General features: G+C 36.2%; 1 protein-coding gene across 1 annotated transcript in view; it reads left to right on the top strand.

The window, feature by feature from the left end:
• Nucleotides 1-16,918, top strand: part of LOC127698269 (kelch-like protein 9) — a 50,804-nt gene that overhangs the window by 24,145 nt on the left and 9,741 nt on the right. The window contains exon 4 of the mRNA XM_052201657.1: nucleotides 6,901-7,054. Coding sequence (XP_052057617.1) covers nucleotides 6,901-7,054 — 154 coding nt within the window. The remainder of the gene's footprint in view (nucleotides 1-6,900; nucleotides 7,055-16,918) is intronic.

The following is a 16,918-nucleotide window of genomic DNA, read 5'->3' on the forward strand; positions in this document are numbered from 1 at the left end:
AATTGCCTCAAAATTTTAGGAATTAGGGGCCAAAAAAGGGGCAAAAATCAAGCATTTTTCTAGTTTCATGACAATAACTTGTGTGTCAGTGTATGGATCTTTCTGAAATTGTACTACAAGGTTCCATATTACAAAGGGAAAGCTGGAATTGAGTTGGGGGGTAATTGCCGAAACGTTTAGGAATTGAGGGGCCAAAAAGGGGCCAAAAATAAGCATTTTTCTAGTTTCCAGACAATAACTTGTGTTCAAGTGTATGGATCTCTCTTAAATTGTACTGTAAGGTACCATACCACAAAGGGAAGGCTGGGATTGATGATGGGGGTAATTGCCTCAATATTTTAGGAATTAGGGGCCAAAAAGGGGCAAAAAACAAGCATTTTTCTAGTTTCAGGACAATAACTTGTGTGTAAGTGTATGGATCTTTCTGAAATTGTACTACAAGGTTCCATATCACAAAAGAAAATTTGGGTTTGAATTTGGGGGTAATTGCCCTAAACGTTTAGGAATTTGGGGCCAAAAAGGGGCCAAAAAACACATTTTTCTAGTTTTCAGACAATAACTTGTGTTCAAGTGTATGGATCTCTCTGAAATTGTACTGCAAGGTACCATACCACAAAGGGAAGGGTGGGATTGAGTTTGGGGGTGATGAATCATAAGGGGGTTCAAAAAATTTGGGGGGGGGGATATTTTTTTTTTCCTTTATTTTCTTTTTTTCATTTTTTTTTTCTTTTAAAATTTTCCATTTTAAGTTGGTTATTTCTGATTTATATTTAAAAGCAAATAATAATGATATGGTAGGAGATACACACCAAAGAGGATGTGTAAATTATTATATAATAAGTATTGTGCAATAGCAAGAAATTTTCAATTGTACAGTATTGCACAATAGCAAGAAATCTTCAATTGCACAGTATTGCGCAATAGCAAGAAATCTTTAATTGCACAGTATTGCGCAATAGCAAGAAATATCCAATAGCACAATATTGCGCAATAGCAAGAAATTGTCAATTGTACAATATTGCGCAATAGCAAGAAATATTTAATTGCACAGTATTGTGCAAAAGAAGATACTTTGTATAAATTGCTTATTTCTTGACCAATTTCAATGGGGTTTTATTCTTGGAATTCTTGGGGTTCTTTAATATGCTGAATCTAACTGTGTATTTAGTTTTTGGATTTTGGGCCCCGATTTTAAATTGGTCCACATTGAGGTCCAAAGGGTCCAAAATTAAACTTTGTTTGATTTCATCAAAAATTGAATTGTTGGGGTTCTTTGATATGCCGAATCTAACCGTGTATTTAGATTCTTAATTTTTGGTTTCGTTTTCAAATTGGTCTACATTAAGGTCCAAAGGGTCCAAAATTAAACTTAGTTTGATTTTAACAAAAATTGAATTCTTAGGGTTCTTTGATATGCTGAATCTAAATATGTGTTTAGATTTTTGATTATGGGCCCAGTTTTCAAGTTGGTCCAAATCGGGGTCCAAAATTAAACTTTGTTTATTTCAACAAAAATTGAATATATGGGGTTCTTTGATATGCTGAATCTAACCATGTATTTAGATTTTTGATTTTTGGGCCCCGTTATCAACTTTGTCCACATTGAGGTCAAAAGGGTCCAAAATTAAACTTTGTTTGATTTCATCAAAAATTGAATTCTTGGGGTTCTTTGATATGCTGAATCTAACCATGTATTTAGATTTTGGATATTGGACCATAATAGGTGAATGTCCAATTTAAAATTTTTAAGTTCTTAGACCACATTCATTCTGTGTCAGAAACCTATGCTGTGTCAAATATTTAATCACAATCCAAATGCAAAGCTGTATCAAGCTTGAATGTTGTGTCCATACTTGCCCCAACTGTTCAAGGTTCGACCTCTGCGGTCGTATCAAGCTGCGCCCTGTGGAGCATTTTATTTGTGTTTTTGTGTGTATTAAAACTGCAGGAGATGAAGAGAAACTTTAAACAGCAAACGAGTTAGCAAGACAAGATCTACTAATAAGTCAAATGGCTTAACCTTCAGTTGACTTCTTCCAGGAGTAAAGTCAGTAAATGATGATTTTTGGCCAAATTTAGTGTTTTTATGTAATATCTTGAAAACAATGATATATGTTCTGAAATTGTAAAAAGAAAAAAAAAAGTTCTGCCCACAGCTTCCATTCAACAGAGATATTTTTGTTGAATGGTATTTGATTAATGCAAAAATATAAGGTGAGCGATACACCTGTGATACGTGCTCCTATTTTTATTATGCCCCACTGTAGCGGAGGGGGCATTAAGTGTTCCCTTTTCCCTCCGTCCCGTCCTTCTGTCACCTACGTCCCCAAAATTGGTTTCCGTTCTCTAATTTTAGTTTGCCTTAACCAAATGTTATAAAACTTATACACAATGCTCATTACCACAAAATACAGATCAGGTTCGAAATTGGATGGATTCACTTTTACCGTTCATGAGTTATGCCCCTTTATAAACATAAAAATTGCTGAATTTTTTTGTTTCCTTTCTCTAACTTTAGTTTGCCTCAACCAAATGTTATGAAACTTATACACAATGCTCATTACCACAAAACACAGATCAAGTTTGAAATATGGTGGCGTCACTTTAACCATTCATAAGTTGTGCCCCTTTATAAATGGAAACATTGCTAAATCTGTCGTTTCTGTTCTCTAACTTCAGTTTGCCTCAAATGTTATGAAACTTATACACTATGGTCTTAACTGCTTGAATCCTGCATCTGTATGTGGAACAATGTGGAAGTTGACTCATGCATATTTACAAGCGGGGGCATCTGTGGCCCAAAGACACGTTCTCCATTTATTTTTTATACGACCGCAAAAAAATTTTGAGGTCGTATATTGGTATGACGTTGGCGTCGTCGTCGTCGTCGTCCGGCGTCGTCGTCCGAATACACAATGGTTTTCGCACTCTAACTTTAGTTTAAGTGAATGGATCTCTATGAAATTTTACCATAAGGTTCAATACCACAATAGGAAGGTGGGGATTGATTTTAGGGGTTATGGTACCAACAGTTAAGGAATTAGGGGCCAAAAAGGGGCCGAAAATAAGCATTTTTGTAACTTCCAGACATAACTTGTATGTTAGCATATGGATCTCTTTGACATTGTACCACAAGATTCCATATCACAAAGGGTCAATGCTGGGATTGATTTTGGGGTTAATTGCCTCAAAATTTTAGGAATAAGGGGCCAAAAGGGGGCAAAAAACAAGCATTTTTCTAGTTTCATGACAATAACTTGTGTGTAAGTGTATGGATCTTTCTGAAATTTTACTACAAGGTTCCATTTCACAAAGGGAAAGCTGGAATTGAGTGTTGTGGTAATTGCCCAAAACGTTTAGTAATAAGGGGCCTAAAAAGGGGTTTAAAATAAGCATTTTTTAGTTTCTAGACAATAACTTGTGTTCAAGTGTATGGATCTCTCTAAAATTGTATTACAAGGTACCATACCACAAAGGCAAGGCTGTTATTGAGCTTGGTTTGGGGGGAAAGGGGGTGGGGGTGATGAATCATTAGGGGGGCGGGGGTCAAAAAAGGGGTAATTTTTTTTTTTCCTTTTTTTTTTGTTTAAAATTTACATTTTAAGTTAGTTATTATTTATCACGAAGAGAAAGTAGGAATTGAGTTTTGGGGTTAATTGCTCAAACATTTATGAATAAGGGGCCAAATATTGGTCGAAAATAAGGATTTTTTTAGTTTGCAACAAAAACTTGTGTTCAAGTGTATGGATCTCTGTGAAAATGTATTGCAATGTACCATACCACAAATTGAAGGTTGTGATTGAGGTGGGAGATGATGAATCAAAAGGGGGTTGAAAAAATGTGTGGGGGGTAGGATTTTTTTTTTCCTTTTTTTTTCTTTAAAATTTTCCATTTAAAGATGGCTGTTTCAGATTTATATATGAAAGAAAATAATAATGATACGGTTATATATCATGTGGAACTGAAATTTAAAATTATGTATATTGGAAATTTAGGTTACATTGGAAAGTAATAATTGGCTTTGGGGTGGTGGTGGTTATGGCTCTAATGTTTAAGGAATAAGGGGAAAAAAGGTTAAAAAACAAGGGTTTCCATTTTAATAGACAAATAATTGAGTAAAGAACATTATCTAAAAGCAGTGTAAGGTTGGTAATTCAAACTCATTTAAATATCTCATCTTCACTGCTTTTAAATTATGTAAATTGGAAATTTGCCAATAACTTTATTGTTAATAAATGCATTGGAAATTTGCCAACAATTTTAGTGTAATAAACTTCATTGGAAATTTGCCAATATAAAATTTTGCTGATGAAGGTTTTTTGTTTACCTTTAGCCTTGACTATGAAGTCATTTTCTATTTTTATAGCCTTATGATGTAGTTGAATTATTTAATACTTTTATGATGTGTTTAAATGGGGTTTTATCATGTTTATGGTAAAAAAATTTTTGTTTATTTTTAGCTATGATTATGATGTCATTTTCTATTTTACTTTTATGGTTGCAAAGAAATTTTTATTTTTAGATATTACTGTTAAATGATGCTGATTAAGGTTTTTGCTATGTTTAGCCATGACTATGATGTCATTTTCTATTTTAATATCTGTTATGATGTATTTAAATGGGCTTTTATGGTTACAAAGGAATTTTATTTTTAGATATTACTATAAAATGTTGCTGATGCTGATTAAGGATTTTGTTTATTTTTAGCCATGACTATGATGTCATTTTCTATTTTAATAATAATAATAATAATAATAAATTCTTTATTTAAAGAGGGTAAACTCAGTTAGTTACAATAAACTAATCTTCCCTGAGGCCCTCACATACAAATTACAATACAATCAAAAACAGATATTTACACAAAGTTAATTTACAGTCAATTAGTTCAATGTAATATTACTAACATGATAAGATATAAGGCTGTTCAAGATGTACATGTAGTCAAAAAATCAAATACAAATAAAAATAAAAGAATATACAAATACATTGTAGAAAATATAATCTTATCAGGACTGTGTTAAGTACTTCTTGATACTTTGTTTAAAAGTATAAGTGTTTTGAGCTTTACGCATTTTGTGTGGTAGTCCATTCCATAACACTGATCCAGAATAAACAAAAGATTTCTTAAATAGCTCAGCTTTTGGCTTAGGAACTATCAGATTACCTTGAGTGACGCCTCTCAGGGAGTAAGGATTATTATCTGATTTCAGTTTAAACTTTTGAACTAGATACATTGGTGCTTCCATACGCATACATTTATATAGAAGTAAATATTTGTGGTATTTTATTCTATTGTCAACTGTCATCCACCCAAGTTTTTTAAATAAGGGGGCTGAGGGGGATAAAGGATTTGCATCTAGAATTAATCTTGCTGCCCTTTTTTGGAGTTTTAAAATTCTTGCTATCCCTTCATTTTTACATTCACCCCAAATAATACAGCAGTAGTCAATCAGGGGCAGAATATATCCATTGTAATATGTTTTCCTTGCATTTATATCTAAAAATTTCTTTATTTTAGAAAGAAGGTATATTCTGGATGATATATTAGCACAAACTTGGTCAATTTGATTTCTCCAGTTAAGTGTGCTGTCAATTTTAACACCTAATAATTTTTCACATGAAGAAAACCTTTATGATGTAATTTCCATTTTTAGATATTACTGTTAAATGATGCTGATTAAGGGTTTTTTGCTATGTTTAGCCATGACTATGATGTCATTTTCTATTTTAATATCTTTATGATGTATTTAAATGGGCTTTTATGGTTACAAAGGAATTTTATTTTTAGATATTACTTTAAATGTTGCTGATTAAGGATTTTTGTTTATTTTTAGCCATGACTATGATGTCACTTTCTATTTTAATACCTTTATGATGTATTTAAATGGGCTCCCATGTATTTAGATTTTTGATTATTTATACATGTTACCAAATTGGTCCACATTGAACAAAAACGGTCCAAATTTCAACTTTATTACATTACATCAAACATTGAATTCTACATATTCTTTGATATATTGAAATTAACAAACAATTTAGTTTATGGATATTCCACCATAATAGGTAAATTAAATTTTTTCCAGTTCTTACACCACATTCATCCTGTGTCAGAAACCTATGCTGTGTCAAATATTTAATGACAATCCAAAGTCATAGCTGTATCAAGCTTGAATTTTGTGTCCATACTTGCCCCAACTGTTCAGGGTTCGACCTCTGTGGTCGTATCAAGCTGCGCCCCAGCGAAGCATTTTATTATTCCATAATCTTAGCTCTTTTAATATTCACCTTTTCTAGTGTTGACAATTTAACAACAATAATCTTCAGCTGGACATAGAAATACCGGGCGTCTGTCTGTGTGTCCATCCGTCCCGTCTTGTTAGCGCTCTCACTGTACAGTTCTTGCCAGATTTTTATGAAACATATATAATAGGTTTGTATCAGCATTGTCTTGGACAAGTTCGAAAATCAGTGTTGATCATTTTTGTCGAGGCTGTGACATTTGTCGCAGAAAAATCGACATAGGGATAGTAATGCTGCAGTGGCGGCTTTAGCTAACTAAAACTTTATATTTTAGAAGGTGGAAGACCTGGATGCTTCATACTTTGTATATAGATGCCTTATGTTACGAAGTTTCCGTCTGTCACATGTCCATTGTCCTTGACCTCATTTTCATGGTTCAGTGACTACTTGAAAAAAAAGTTAAGATTTTTTGTAATGTTAATTTCTCTCTTATTATGAGTAATAGGATAACTATATTAAATGATGCCAAACTTAAGAAGATTACAGCGGTTTACATAGGATTGGGTAGTGGCCATTGTTGACATTATGTATAGATCCAAGTGATAGATTTTGGCTCTTTTGTAGTTCTGAAAAGCATAAAGTTTCCATTTCATTTTGCAGTAAATCTCTCAACACCAAAAATGATATAATGACCAATAATCAGCGGTCTAAATCAAAGACATATGGTGATACAGTAATACAACAGTTTAGAAGTTTGAGGGACAAAGATGAGCTGTGTGATTTCCAGGTATCAGCTGATGGCAGAATATTTAAGGTATGAAAAGATAGTGTAGAATGGGTGACTTAATTTATTCATACTTTGCCAAAATGTATATTGTTTTATTTTCAAACAAATAATAAAAATTATAGGTTGCAGAGCTGGTTGCGAAAAATTTATACATTTTGTAAGAATTTTACATGGAAAAAGAATTATTATTATTTCTTGCTATAATACAAAATAGAAAAATTTACTGTAGATTCCTTTATGTCTATATAAAATTGAATTAGTTATCACTCCTTAAGAGGCTAAGTTTTGAAATTAATAAAGAAATATTCTATCTTTGTAAAAACAGTGGTAATGGTTAGATTTAATCATAAAATTTCTTCATTCAAATGAAAAGTCTTTCAAATGAATTGCATTCCTGCCTCAACATTGATTTATTTTATTAAATATCTACATGATGGCAAAAGACCCCATAATACCTTAAGCTGTCAAATTCTAATTAAAACTGTACATGAAGTCATAAAATAGTGAAACATATCACCATTATGCCTAAATTAAAAAAACGAGTGTCTACATACAGTTTTTAAAAAAGGGGCAAGCTGATATCTCTAAAAACTAATTTAAGCCTGCCACATGTTGATGTGCCTCAGCCCTGTGCCAAGTTAGGAACCTCTTCAGTGGTTGTCACATATCTTTTTTGTCATTTACTCGTTTGATATTGATGTGCCTCAGCCCTGTACCAAGTTAGGAACCTCTTCAGTGGTTGCCACATATCTTTTTTGTCATTTACTCCTTTGATATTGATGTGCCTCAGCCCTGTACCAAGTTAGGAACCTCTTCAGTGGTTGTCACATATCTTTTTTGTCATTTACTCCTTTGATATTGATGTGCCTCAGCCCTGTGCCAAGTTAGGAACCTCTTCAGTGGTTGTCACATATCTTTTTTGTCATTTACTCGTTTGATGTTGATGTGCCTCAGCCCTGTGCCAAGTTAGGAACCTCTTCAGTGGTTGTCACATATCTTTTTTGTCATTTACTCCTTTGATGTTGATGTGCCTCAGCCCTGTACCAAGTTAGGAACCTCTTCGGTGGTTGTCACATATCTTTTTTGTCATTTACTCCTTTGATGTTGATGTGCACGTCTCAGCCCTGTACCAAGTTAGGAACCTCTTCAGTGGTTGTCACATATCTTTTTTGTCATTTACTCCTTTGATATTGATGTGCCTAAGCCCTGTGCCAAGTTAGGAACCTCTTCAGTGGTTGTCACATATCTTTTTTGTCATTTACTCCTTTGATGTTGATGTGCCTCAGCCCTGTGCCAAGTTAGGAACCTCTTCAGTGGTTGTCACATATCTTTTTTGTCATTTACTCCTTTGATGTTGATGTGCACGCCTCAGCCCTGTACCAAGTTAGGAACCTCTTCAGTGGTTTTCACATATCTTTTTTGTCATTTACTCCTTTGATGTTGATGTGCCTCAGCCCTGTGCCAAGTTAGGAACCTCTTCGGTGGTTGTCACATATTTTTTTTTGTCATTTACTGGTTTGATGTTGATGTGCCTCAGCCCTGTGCCAAGTTAGAACCTCTTCAGTGGTTGTCACATATCTTTTTTGTCATTTACTCGTTTGATGTTGATGTGCCTCAGCCCTCTGCCAAGTTAGGAACCTCTTCAGTGGTTGTCACATATCTTTTTTGTCATTTACTCGTTTGATATTGATGTGCCTCAGCCCTGTACCAAGTTAGGAACCTCTTCAGTGGTTGTAACATATCTTTTTTGTCATTTACTCCTTTGATGTTGATGTGCCTCAGCCCTGTACCAAGTTAGGAACCCCTTCAGTGGTTGTCACATATCTTTTTTGTCATTTACTCCTTTGATATTGATGTGCCTCAGTCCTGTGCCAAGTTAGGAATCTCTTCAGTGGTTGTCACATATCTTTTTTGTCATTTACTCCTTTGATGTTGATGTGCCTCAACCCTGTACCAAGTTAGGAACCTCTTCAGTGGTTGTCACATATCTTTTTTGTCATTTACTCGTTTGATATTGATGTGCCTCAGCCCTGTACCAAGTTAGGAACCTCTTCAGTGGTTGTCACATATCTTTTTTGTCATTTACTCCTTTGATGTTGATGTGCCTCAGCCCTGTGCCAAGTTAGGAACCTCTTCAGTGGTTGTCACATATCTTTTTTGTCATTTACTCCTTTGATGTTGATGTGCCTCAGCCCTGTACCAAGTTAGGAACCTCTTCAGTGGTTTTCACATATCTTTTTTGTCATTTACTCCTTTGATGTTGATGTGCCTCAGCCCTGTGCCAAGTTAGGAACCTCTTCAGTGGTTGTCACATATTTTTTTTGTCATTTACTGGTTTGATGTTGATGTGCCTCAGCCCTGTGCCAAGTTAGAACCTCTTCAGTGGTTGTCACATATCTTTTTTGTCATTTACTCCTTTGATGTTGATGTGCCTCAGCCCTGTGCCAAGTTAGGAACCTCTTCAGTGGTTGTCACATATCTTTTTTGTCATTTACTCGTTTGATGTTGATGTGCCTCAGCCCTGTGCCAAGTTAGGAACCTCTTCAGTGGTTGTCACATATCTTTTTTGTCATTTACTCGTTTGATATTGATGTGCCTCAGCCCTGTACCAAGTTAGGAACCTCTTCAGTGGTTGTCACATATCTTTTTTGTCATTTACTCCTTTGATGTTGATGTGGCTCAGCCCTGTACCAAGTCAGAACCTCTTCAGTGGTTGTCACATATCTTTTTTGTCATTTACTCCTTTGATATTGATGTGCCTCAGCCCTGTGCCAAGTTAGGAACCTCTTCAGTGGTTGTCACATATCTTTTTTGTCATTTACTCCTTTGATGTTGATGTGCCTCAGCCCTGTGCCAAGTTAGGAACCTCTATAGTGGTTGTCACATATCTTTTTTGTCATTTACTCGTTTGATATTGATGTGCCTCAGCCCTGTACCAAGTTAGGAACCTCTTCAGTGGTTGTCACATATCTTTTTTGTCATTTACTCCTTTGATATTGATGTGCCTCAGCCCTGTACCAAGTTAGGAACCTCTTCAGTGGTTGTCACATATCTTTTTTGTCATTTACTCCTTTGATGTTGATGTGCCTCAGCCCTGTGCCAAGTTAGGAACCTCTTCAGTGGTTGTCACATATCTTTTTTGTCATTTACTCGTTTGATATTGATGTGCCTCAGCCCTGTACCAAGTTAGGAACCTCTTCAGTGGTTGCCACATATCTTTTTTGTCATTTACTCCTTTGATATTGATGTGCCTCAGCCCTGTACCAAGTTAGGAACCTCTTCAGTGGTTGTCACATATCTTTTTTGTCATTTACTCCTTTGATGTTGATGTGGCTCAGCCCTGTACCAAGTTAGAACCTCTTCAGTGGTTGTCACATATCTTTTTTGTCATTTACTCCTTTGATATTGATGTGCCTCAGCCCTGTGCCAAGTTAGGAACCTCTTCAGTGGTTGTCACATATCTTTTTTGTCATTTACTCCTTTGATGTTGATGTGCCTCAGCCCTGTGCCAAGTTAGGAACCTCTATAGTGGTTGTCACATATCTTTTTTGTCATTTACTCGTTTGATATTGATGTGCCTCAGCCCTGTACCAAGTTAGGAACCTCTTCAGTGGTTGTCACATATCTTTTTTGTCATTTACTCCTTTGATATTGATGTGCCTCAGCCCTGTACCAAGTTAGGAACCTCTTCAGTGGTTGTCACATATCTTTTTTGTCATTTACTCCTTTGATGTTGATGTGCCTCAGCCCTGTGCCAAGTTAGGAACCTCTTCAGTGGTTGTCACATATCTTTTTTGTCATTTACTCGTTTGATATTGATGTGCCTCAGCCCTGTACCAAGTTAGGAACCTCTTCAGTGGTTGCCACATATCTTTTTTGTCATTTACTCCTTTGATATTGATGTGCCTCAGCCCTGTACCAAGTTAGGAACCTCTTCAGTGGTTGTCACATATCTTTTTTGTCATTTACTCCTTTGATATTGATGTGCCTCAGCCCTGTGCCAAGTTAGGAACCTCTTCAGTGGTTGTCACATATCTTTTTTGTCATTTACTCCTTTGATATTGATGTGCCTCAGCCCTGTGCCAAGTTAGGAACCTCTTCAGTGGTTGTCACATATCTTTTTTGTCATTTACTCGTTTGATGTTGATGTGCCTCAGCCCTGTGCCAAGTTAGGAACCTCTTCAGTGGTTGTCACATATCTTTTTTGTCATTTACTCCTTTGATGTTGATGTGCCTCAGCCCTGTACCAAGTTAGGAACCTCTTCGGTGGTTGTCACATATCTTTTTTGTCATTTACTCCTTTGATGTTGATGTGCACGCCTCAGCCCTGTACCAAGTTAGGAACCTCTTCAGTGGTTGTCACATATCTTTTTTGTCATTTACTCCTTTGATATTGATGTGCCTAAGCCCTGTGCCAAGTTAGGAACCTCTTCAGTGGTTGTCACATATCTTTTTTGTCATTTACTCCTTTGATGTTGACGTTCCTCAGCCCTGTGCCAAGTTAGGAACCTCTTCAGTGGTTGTCACATATCTTTTTTGTCATTTACTCCTTTGATGTTGATGTGCACGCCTCAGCCCTGTACCAAGTTAGGAACCTCTTCAGTGGTTTTCACATATCTTTTTTGTCATTTACTCCTTTGATGTTGATGTGCCTCAGCCCTGTGCCAAGTTAGGAACCTCTTCGGTGGTTGTCACATATTTTTTTTTGTCAATTACTGGTTTGATGTTGATGTGCCTCAGCCCTGTGCCAAGTTAGAACCTCTTCAGTGGTTGTCACATATCTTTTTTGTCATTTACTCGTTTGATGTTGATGTGCCTCAGCCCTCTGCCAAGTTAGGAACCTATTCAGTGGTTGTCACATATCTTTTTTGTCATTTACTCGTTTGATATTGATGTGCCTCAGCCCTGTACCAAGTTAGGAACCTCTTCAGTGGTTGTAACATATCTTTTTTGTCATTTACTCCTTTGATGTTGATGTGCCTCAGCCCTGTACCAAGTTAGGAACCCCTTCAGTGGTTGTCACATATCTTTTTTGTCATTTACTCCTTTGATATTGATGTGCCTCAGTCCTGTGCCAAGTTAGGAATCTCTTCAGTGGTTGTCACATATCTTTTTTGTCATTTACTCCTTTGATGTTGATGTGCCTCAACCCTGTACCAAGTTAGGAACCTCTTCAGTGGTTGTCACATATCTTTTTTGTCATTTACTCGTTTGATATTGATGTGCCTCAGCCCTGTACCAAGTTAGGAACGTCTTCAGTGGTTGTCACATATCTTTTTTGTCATTTACTCCTTTGATGTTGATGTGCCTCAGCCCTGTGCCAAGTTAGGAACCTCTTCAGTGGTTGTAACATATCTTTTTTGTCATTTACTCCTTTGATGTTGATGTGCCTCAGCCCTGTACCAAGTTAGGAACCCCTTCAGTGGTTGTCACATATCTTTTTTGTCATTTACTCCTTTGATATTGATGTGCCTCAGTCCTGTGCCAAGTTAGGAATCTCTTCAGTGGTTGTCACATATCTTTTTTGTCATTTACTCCTTTGATGTTGATGTGCCTCAACCCTGTACCAAGTTAGGAACCTCTTCAGTGGTTGTCACATATCTTTTTTGTCATTTACTCGTTTGATATTGATGTGCCTCAGCCCTGTACCAAGTTAGGAACGTCTTCAGTGGTTGTCACATATCTTTTTTGTCATTTACTCCTTTGATGTTGATGTGCCTCAGCCCTGTGCCAAGTTAGGAACCTCTTCAGTGGTTGTCACATATCTTTTTTGTCGTTTACTCCTTTGATGTTGATGTGCCTCAGCCCTGTACCAAGTTAGGAACCTCTTCAGTGGTTTTCACATATCTTTTTTGTCATTTACTCCTTTGATGTTGATGTGCCTCAGCCCTGTGCCAAGTTAGGAACCTCTTCAGTGGTTGTCACATATTTTTTTTGTCATTTACTGGTTTGATGTTGATGTGCCTCAGCCCTGTGCCAAGTTAGAACCTCTTCAGTGGTTGTCACATATCTTTTTTGTCATTTACTCCTTTGATGTTGATGTGCCTCAGCCCTGTGCCAAGTTAGGAACCTCTTCAGTGGTTGTCACATATCTTTTTTGTCATTTACTCGTTTGATGTTGATGTGCCTCAGCCCTGTGCCAAGTTAGGAACCTCTTCAGTGGTTGTCACATATCTTTTTTGTCATTTACTCGTTTGATATTGATGTGCCTCAACCCTGTACCAAGTTAGGAACCTCTTCAGTGGTTGTCACATATCTTTTTTGTCATTTACTCCTTTGATGTTGATGTGCCTCAGCCCTGTACCAAGTTAGAACCTCTTCAGTGGTTGTCACATATCTTTTTTGTCATTTACTCCTTTGATATTGATGTGCCTCAGCCCTGTGCCAAGTTAGGAACCTCTTCAGTGGTTGTCACATATCTTTTTTGTCATTTACTCCTTTGATGTTGATGTGCCTCAGCCCTGTGCCAAGTTAGGAACCTCTATAGTGGTTGTCACATATCTTTTTTGTCATTTACTCCTTTGATATTGATGTGCCTCAGCCCTGTGCCAAGTTAGGAACCTCTTCAGTGGTTGTCACATATCTTTTTTGTCATTTACTCCTTTGATGTTGATGTGCCTCAGCCCTGTGCCAAGTTAGGAACCTCTTCAGTGGTTGTCACATATCTTTTTTGTCATTTACTCCTTTGATGTTGACATTCCTCAGCCCTGTGCCAAGTTAGGAACCTCTTCAGTGGTTGTCACATATCTTTTTTGTCATTTACTCCTTTGATGTTGACGTTCCTCAGCCCTGTGCCAATTTAGGAACCTCTTCAGTGGTTGTCACATATCTTTTTTGTCATTTACTCGTTTGATGTTGACGTTCCTCAGCCCTGTGCCAAGTTAGGAACCTCTTCAGTGGTTGTCACATATCTTTTTTGTCATTTACTCCTTTGATGTTGACGTTCCTCAGCCCTGTGCCAAGTTAGGAACCTCTTCAGTGGTTGTCACATATCTTTTTTGTCATTTACTCCTTTGATGTTGATGTTCCTCAGCCCTGTGCCAAGTTAGGAACCTCTTCAGTGGTTGTCACATATCTTTTTTGTCATTTACTCCTTTGATGTTGACGTTCCTCAGCCCTGTGCCAAGTTAGGAACCTCTTCAGTGGTTGTCACATATCTTTTTTGTCATTAACTCCTTTGATGTTGATGTTCCTCAGCCCTGTGGTCTTTTATTTTTTTGTGTTGTTGGGTTGCTGTTTCATTGGCATTAACCTCATCTCCTGTTATGCATACTTAGTTGAACTGAAAATACTGAGCCAAATACACCAAAAAGATCTGTTTTGGAACTAACATGTGTTTTGGTGGTTAATCAGGGCCTGGCTAATTATTTTATGTTCTAATTCCTTTTTTATATTCATATATATATTGAACTAATAGAAATCATCCCTTTCAACAGACTCATGTTCTACATGAATAAAAAAATCAACTAACAAAAAAAATGTTTTTTTAAATTGTACTGATTTAACTGATGATGTGTGTCATACATTGCAGTTTTAGATCATTTGTCAATTTGTGTAAAAGTTTAGGTCTTTAAACCTTTTGCATGGAAAGACCTTTTGATTTTGAATGTTGCTTTTCTTTCCCAACATGTAGAACAGATATTTGGTACTGTAGACAGGCAAATTTTCGCAGCATTACAAACCTGCTCGTGCATTTTTCATTGTTATTCTACGCAGAATAATTATCTAAGAGACCTGGGTCTGGGACGATCTCATTTCACAAAGGTTTTCTATTGTCTACTTACTGTACCTCAAACTTATTTACCCGGTGTAGGTCTTTAAGTTGAGGTTCAATTTACTAAAAGTTAATCGGGCATGACTAATTAGATACGCCCTCTTAAAATCAGGGGGTCCGAAATAGGATCAGGAAAACACACAGCAAAATACCATAATTTACAATTTTAGAATTTTTTTTATTCAACGTGCTTTTGGTTTCTTTAATATCTCCGGTCAATAATCAAACGGTATTTTAGTGGAAATACTAACAGAACTAATCAGAACAGAAAAACAATCTTCATTGAGTGGCAATGACTCTTATATTGAAGCGTAGAATGACGACTGTCTCGTCTAGGTGACAACATTTGCTGTTTAAAGTTTATTTATATCTCAGACTGGTATAATAGTTGACATAAAAGCAAAAATGGATAAAAAAAAATGTTGACATTAATTTATATAAGGATTAAACTTATTTTGAGCGTTTCAATTATATTTTTTTTTTAGATATTGTCTTCCTAATCGGTTTTGTTAAATGTTTTTCATCTACAATTGTCCTGGCAAAAGTAGAAAAAAAAGGTGTTAAAATCAGCCATGCGACTTATTTGAAAAGATTTAGCGAATCTTTCTTGTTGTTTACACATTTCAATCATTCAACTCGTGCGTAGATCGTATTTCCCTCTTATGTTTTTAACGTAAAGATAGCGTTAAATTCCCACTACACCAGTCATCGGAAATACATTCCTATTTCGATCAGACAAAGCTGCGCATTTATATATCCGATAAGCCAAACGAACGCACCCAAGGCAAGGGTATACTGTGGGACGGGAGAGGTCCAGACATGTCAATATCTCTATACCCAAGTGAATCATTTTGTTTTGAATAAAAGGATATGAAGGTATACATTAATGCGACAGTAACCCAAAGACACAGACAAATCAAAACATTAGGATTCAACATTCAGTTTTTATAGAAAGATGCGTATACAGAATAAAAAGCTCAAAACCGCTCCATGACTAAATAAAAGTTATACGGAGTTAATTCAATAATTTTTACCGTCAAATATTATATATCCCAAAAGGCACATTTGATTTAAAATTATATACCGTCAAAGGTATCCCAACAATCACAAGAAGTGTTTGGTTGAAAAATTTCAACTGCCCAATTTTAATTTTGATCGGTGAAAATTTAAGAAATTGTACTATAAACCAGTAGAAGAAAAAAACTTCACTGTATAATATAACGGTAAATTAATGATGATAATGGATGACGACCAGCGGCAAATAAAATGAATATTCAGGACGATAACATGTTAATATGATATGAGTATTAACCCCGCTTTTTACTAGACGGACACGCTGAGTCGGTTTTTTTTAACGTGTAATTTTACAAGATATTAGTTCGCAGTAAGAAAAGTCACCCGACCTGGACACATTTCCGACTCTGAGCCGACCAGTCTGTGCTTTTACTCTATGATGCCAGGTGTTTAGCGTTGAAATACCAAATACCAATTTTAAGGTCTTTGTTTGGCCCTGTCGGGATTCGAACAAACGACCTCCCGCTCTCGAGGCGAACACCCTCACACGAGACCAACCAGGAGAGCGGTAGTACAGAATATCATACAAAAAAAAAATCAAGTACAATAAACAAAACAGTTTCACAGAATTCTCACAGTTACTTAAGCGAGCTAAAAGTATCTAACCTAAATTGGATGCGTGAAATGATATTTCAAACTACACGTAAACATCGATGATCGACTTCAGAGAAGATTTCATGGATCAACGCTCTCGGCAAATTAAAAACTCTTGCACCAATTATTTGAGTGGTCCGAATGTGGCCAGCTGTTGCAAGTCTAAATTTTTGTCCTTATTCAATATACCCTCATTTTCCAGTGGCATTTTAAAGTTTCACGTCCAACCTCACTGTTGACCTCCTATTGCACGACCTACCCATTGTATTTAAATCTATTTGTTATAGTGATGAACATGCATGAAATATTTGCCACTGGACGTAAAGTAAACAAAAATCAATCAACTTCAGAAATGGTTCCATGTACCTAGCACACAAAGACAAGATCTTGTAAAATGCTATAATGTACAATTTCCATTTACATTTTTATGTTTTTTTTTTTGTTTTTTT

This window comes from Mytilus californianus, unplaced genomic scaffold (genome assembly GCF_021869535.1).
Source record: "Mytilus californianus isolate M0D057914Y unplaced genomic scaffold, xbMytCali1.0.p SCAF_4, whole genome shotgun sequence".
Taxonomy (NCBI): Eukaryota; Metazoa; Mollusca; class Bivalvia; order Mytilida; family Mytilidae; genus Mytilus; species Mytilus californianus.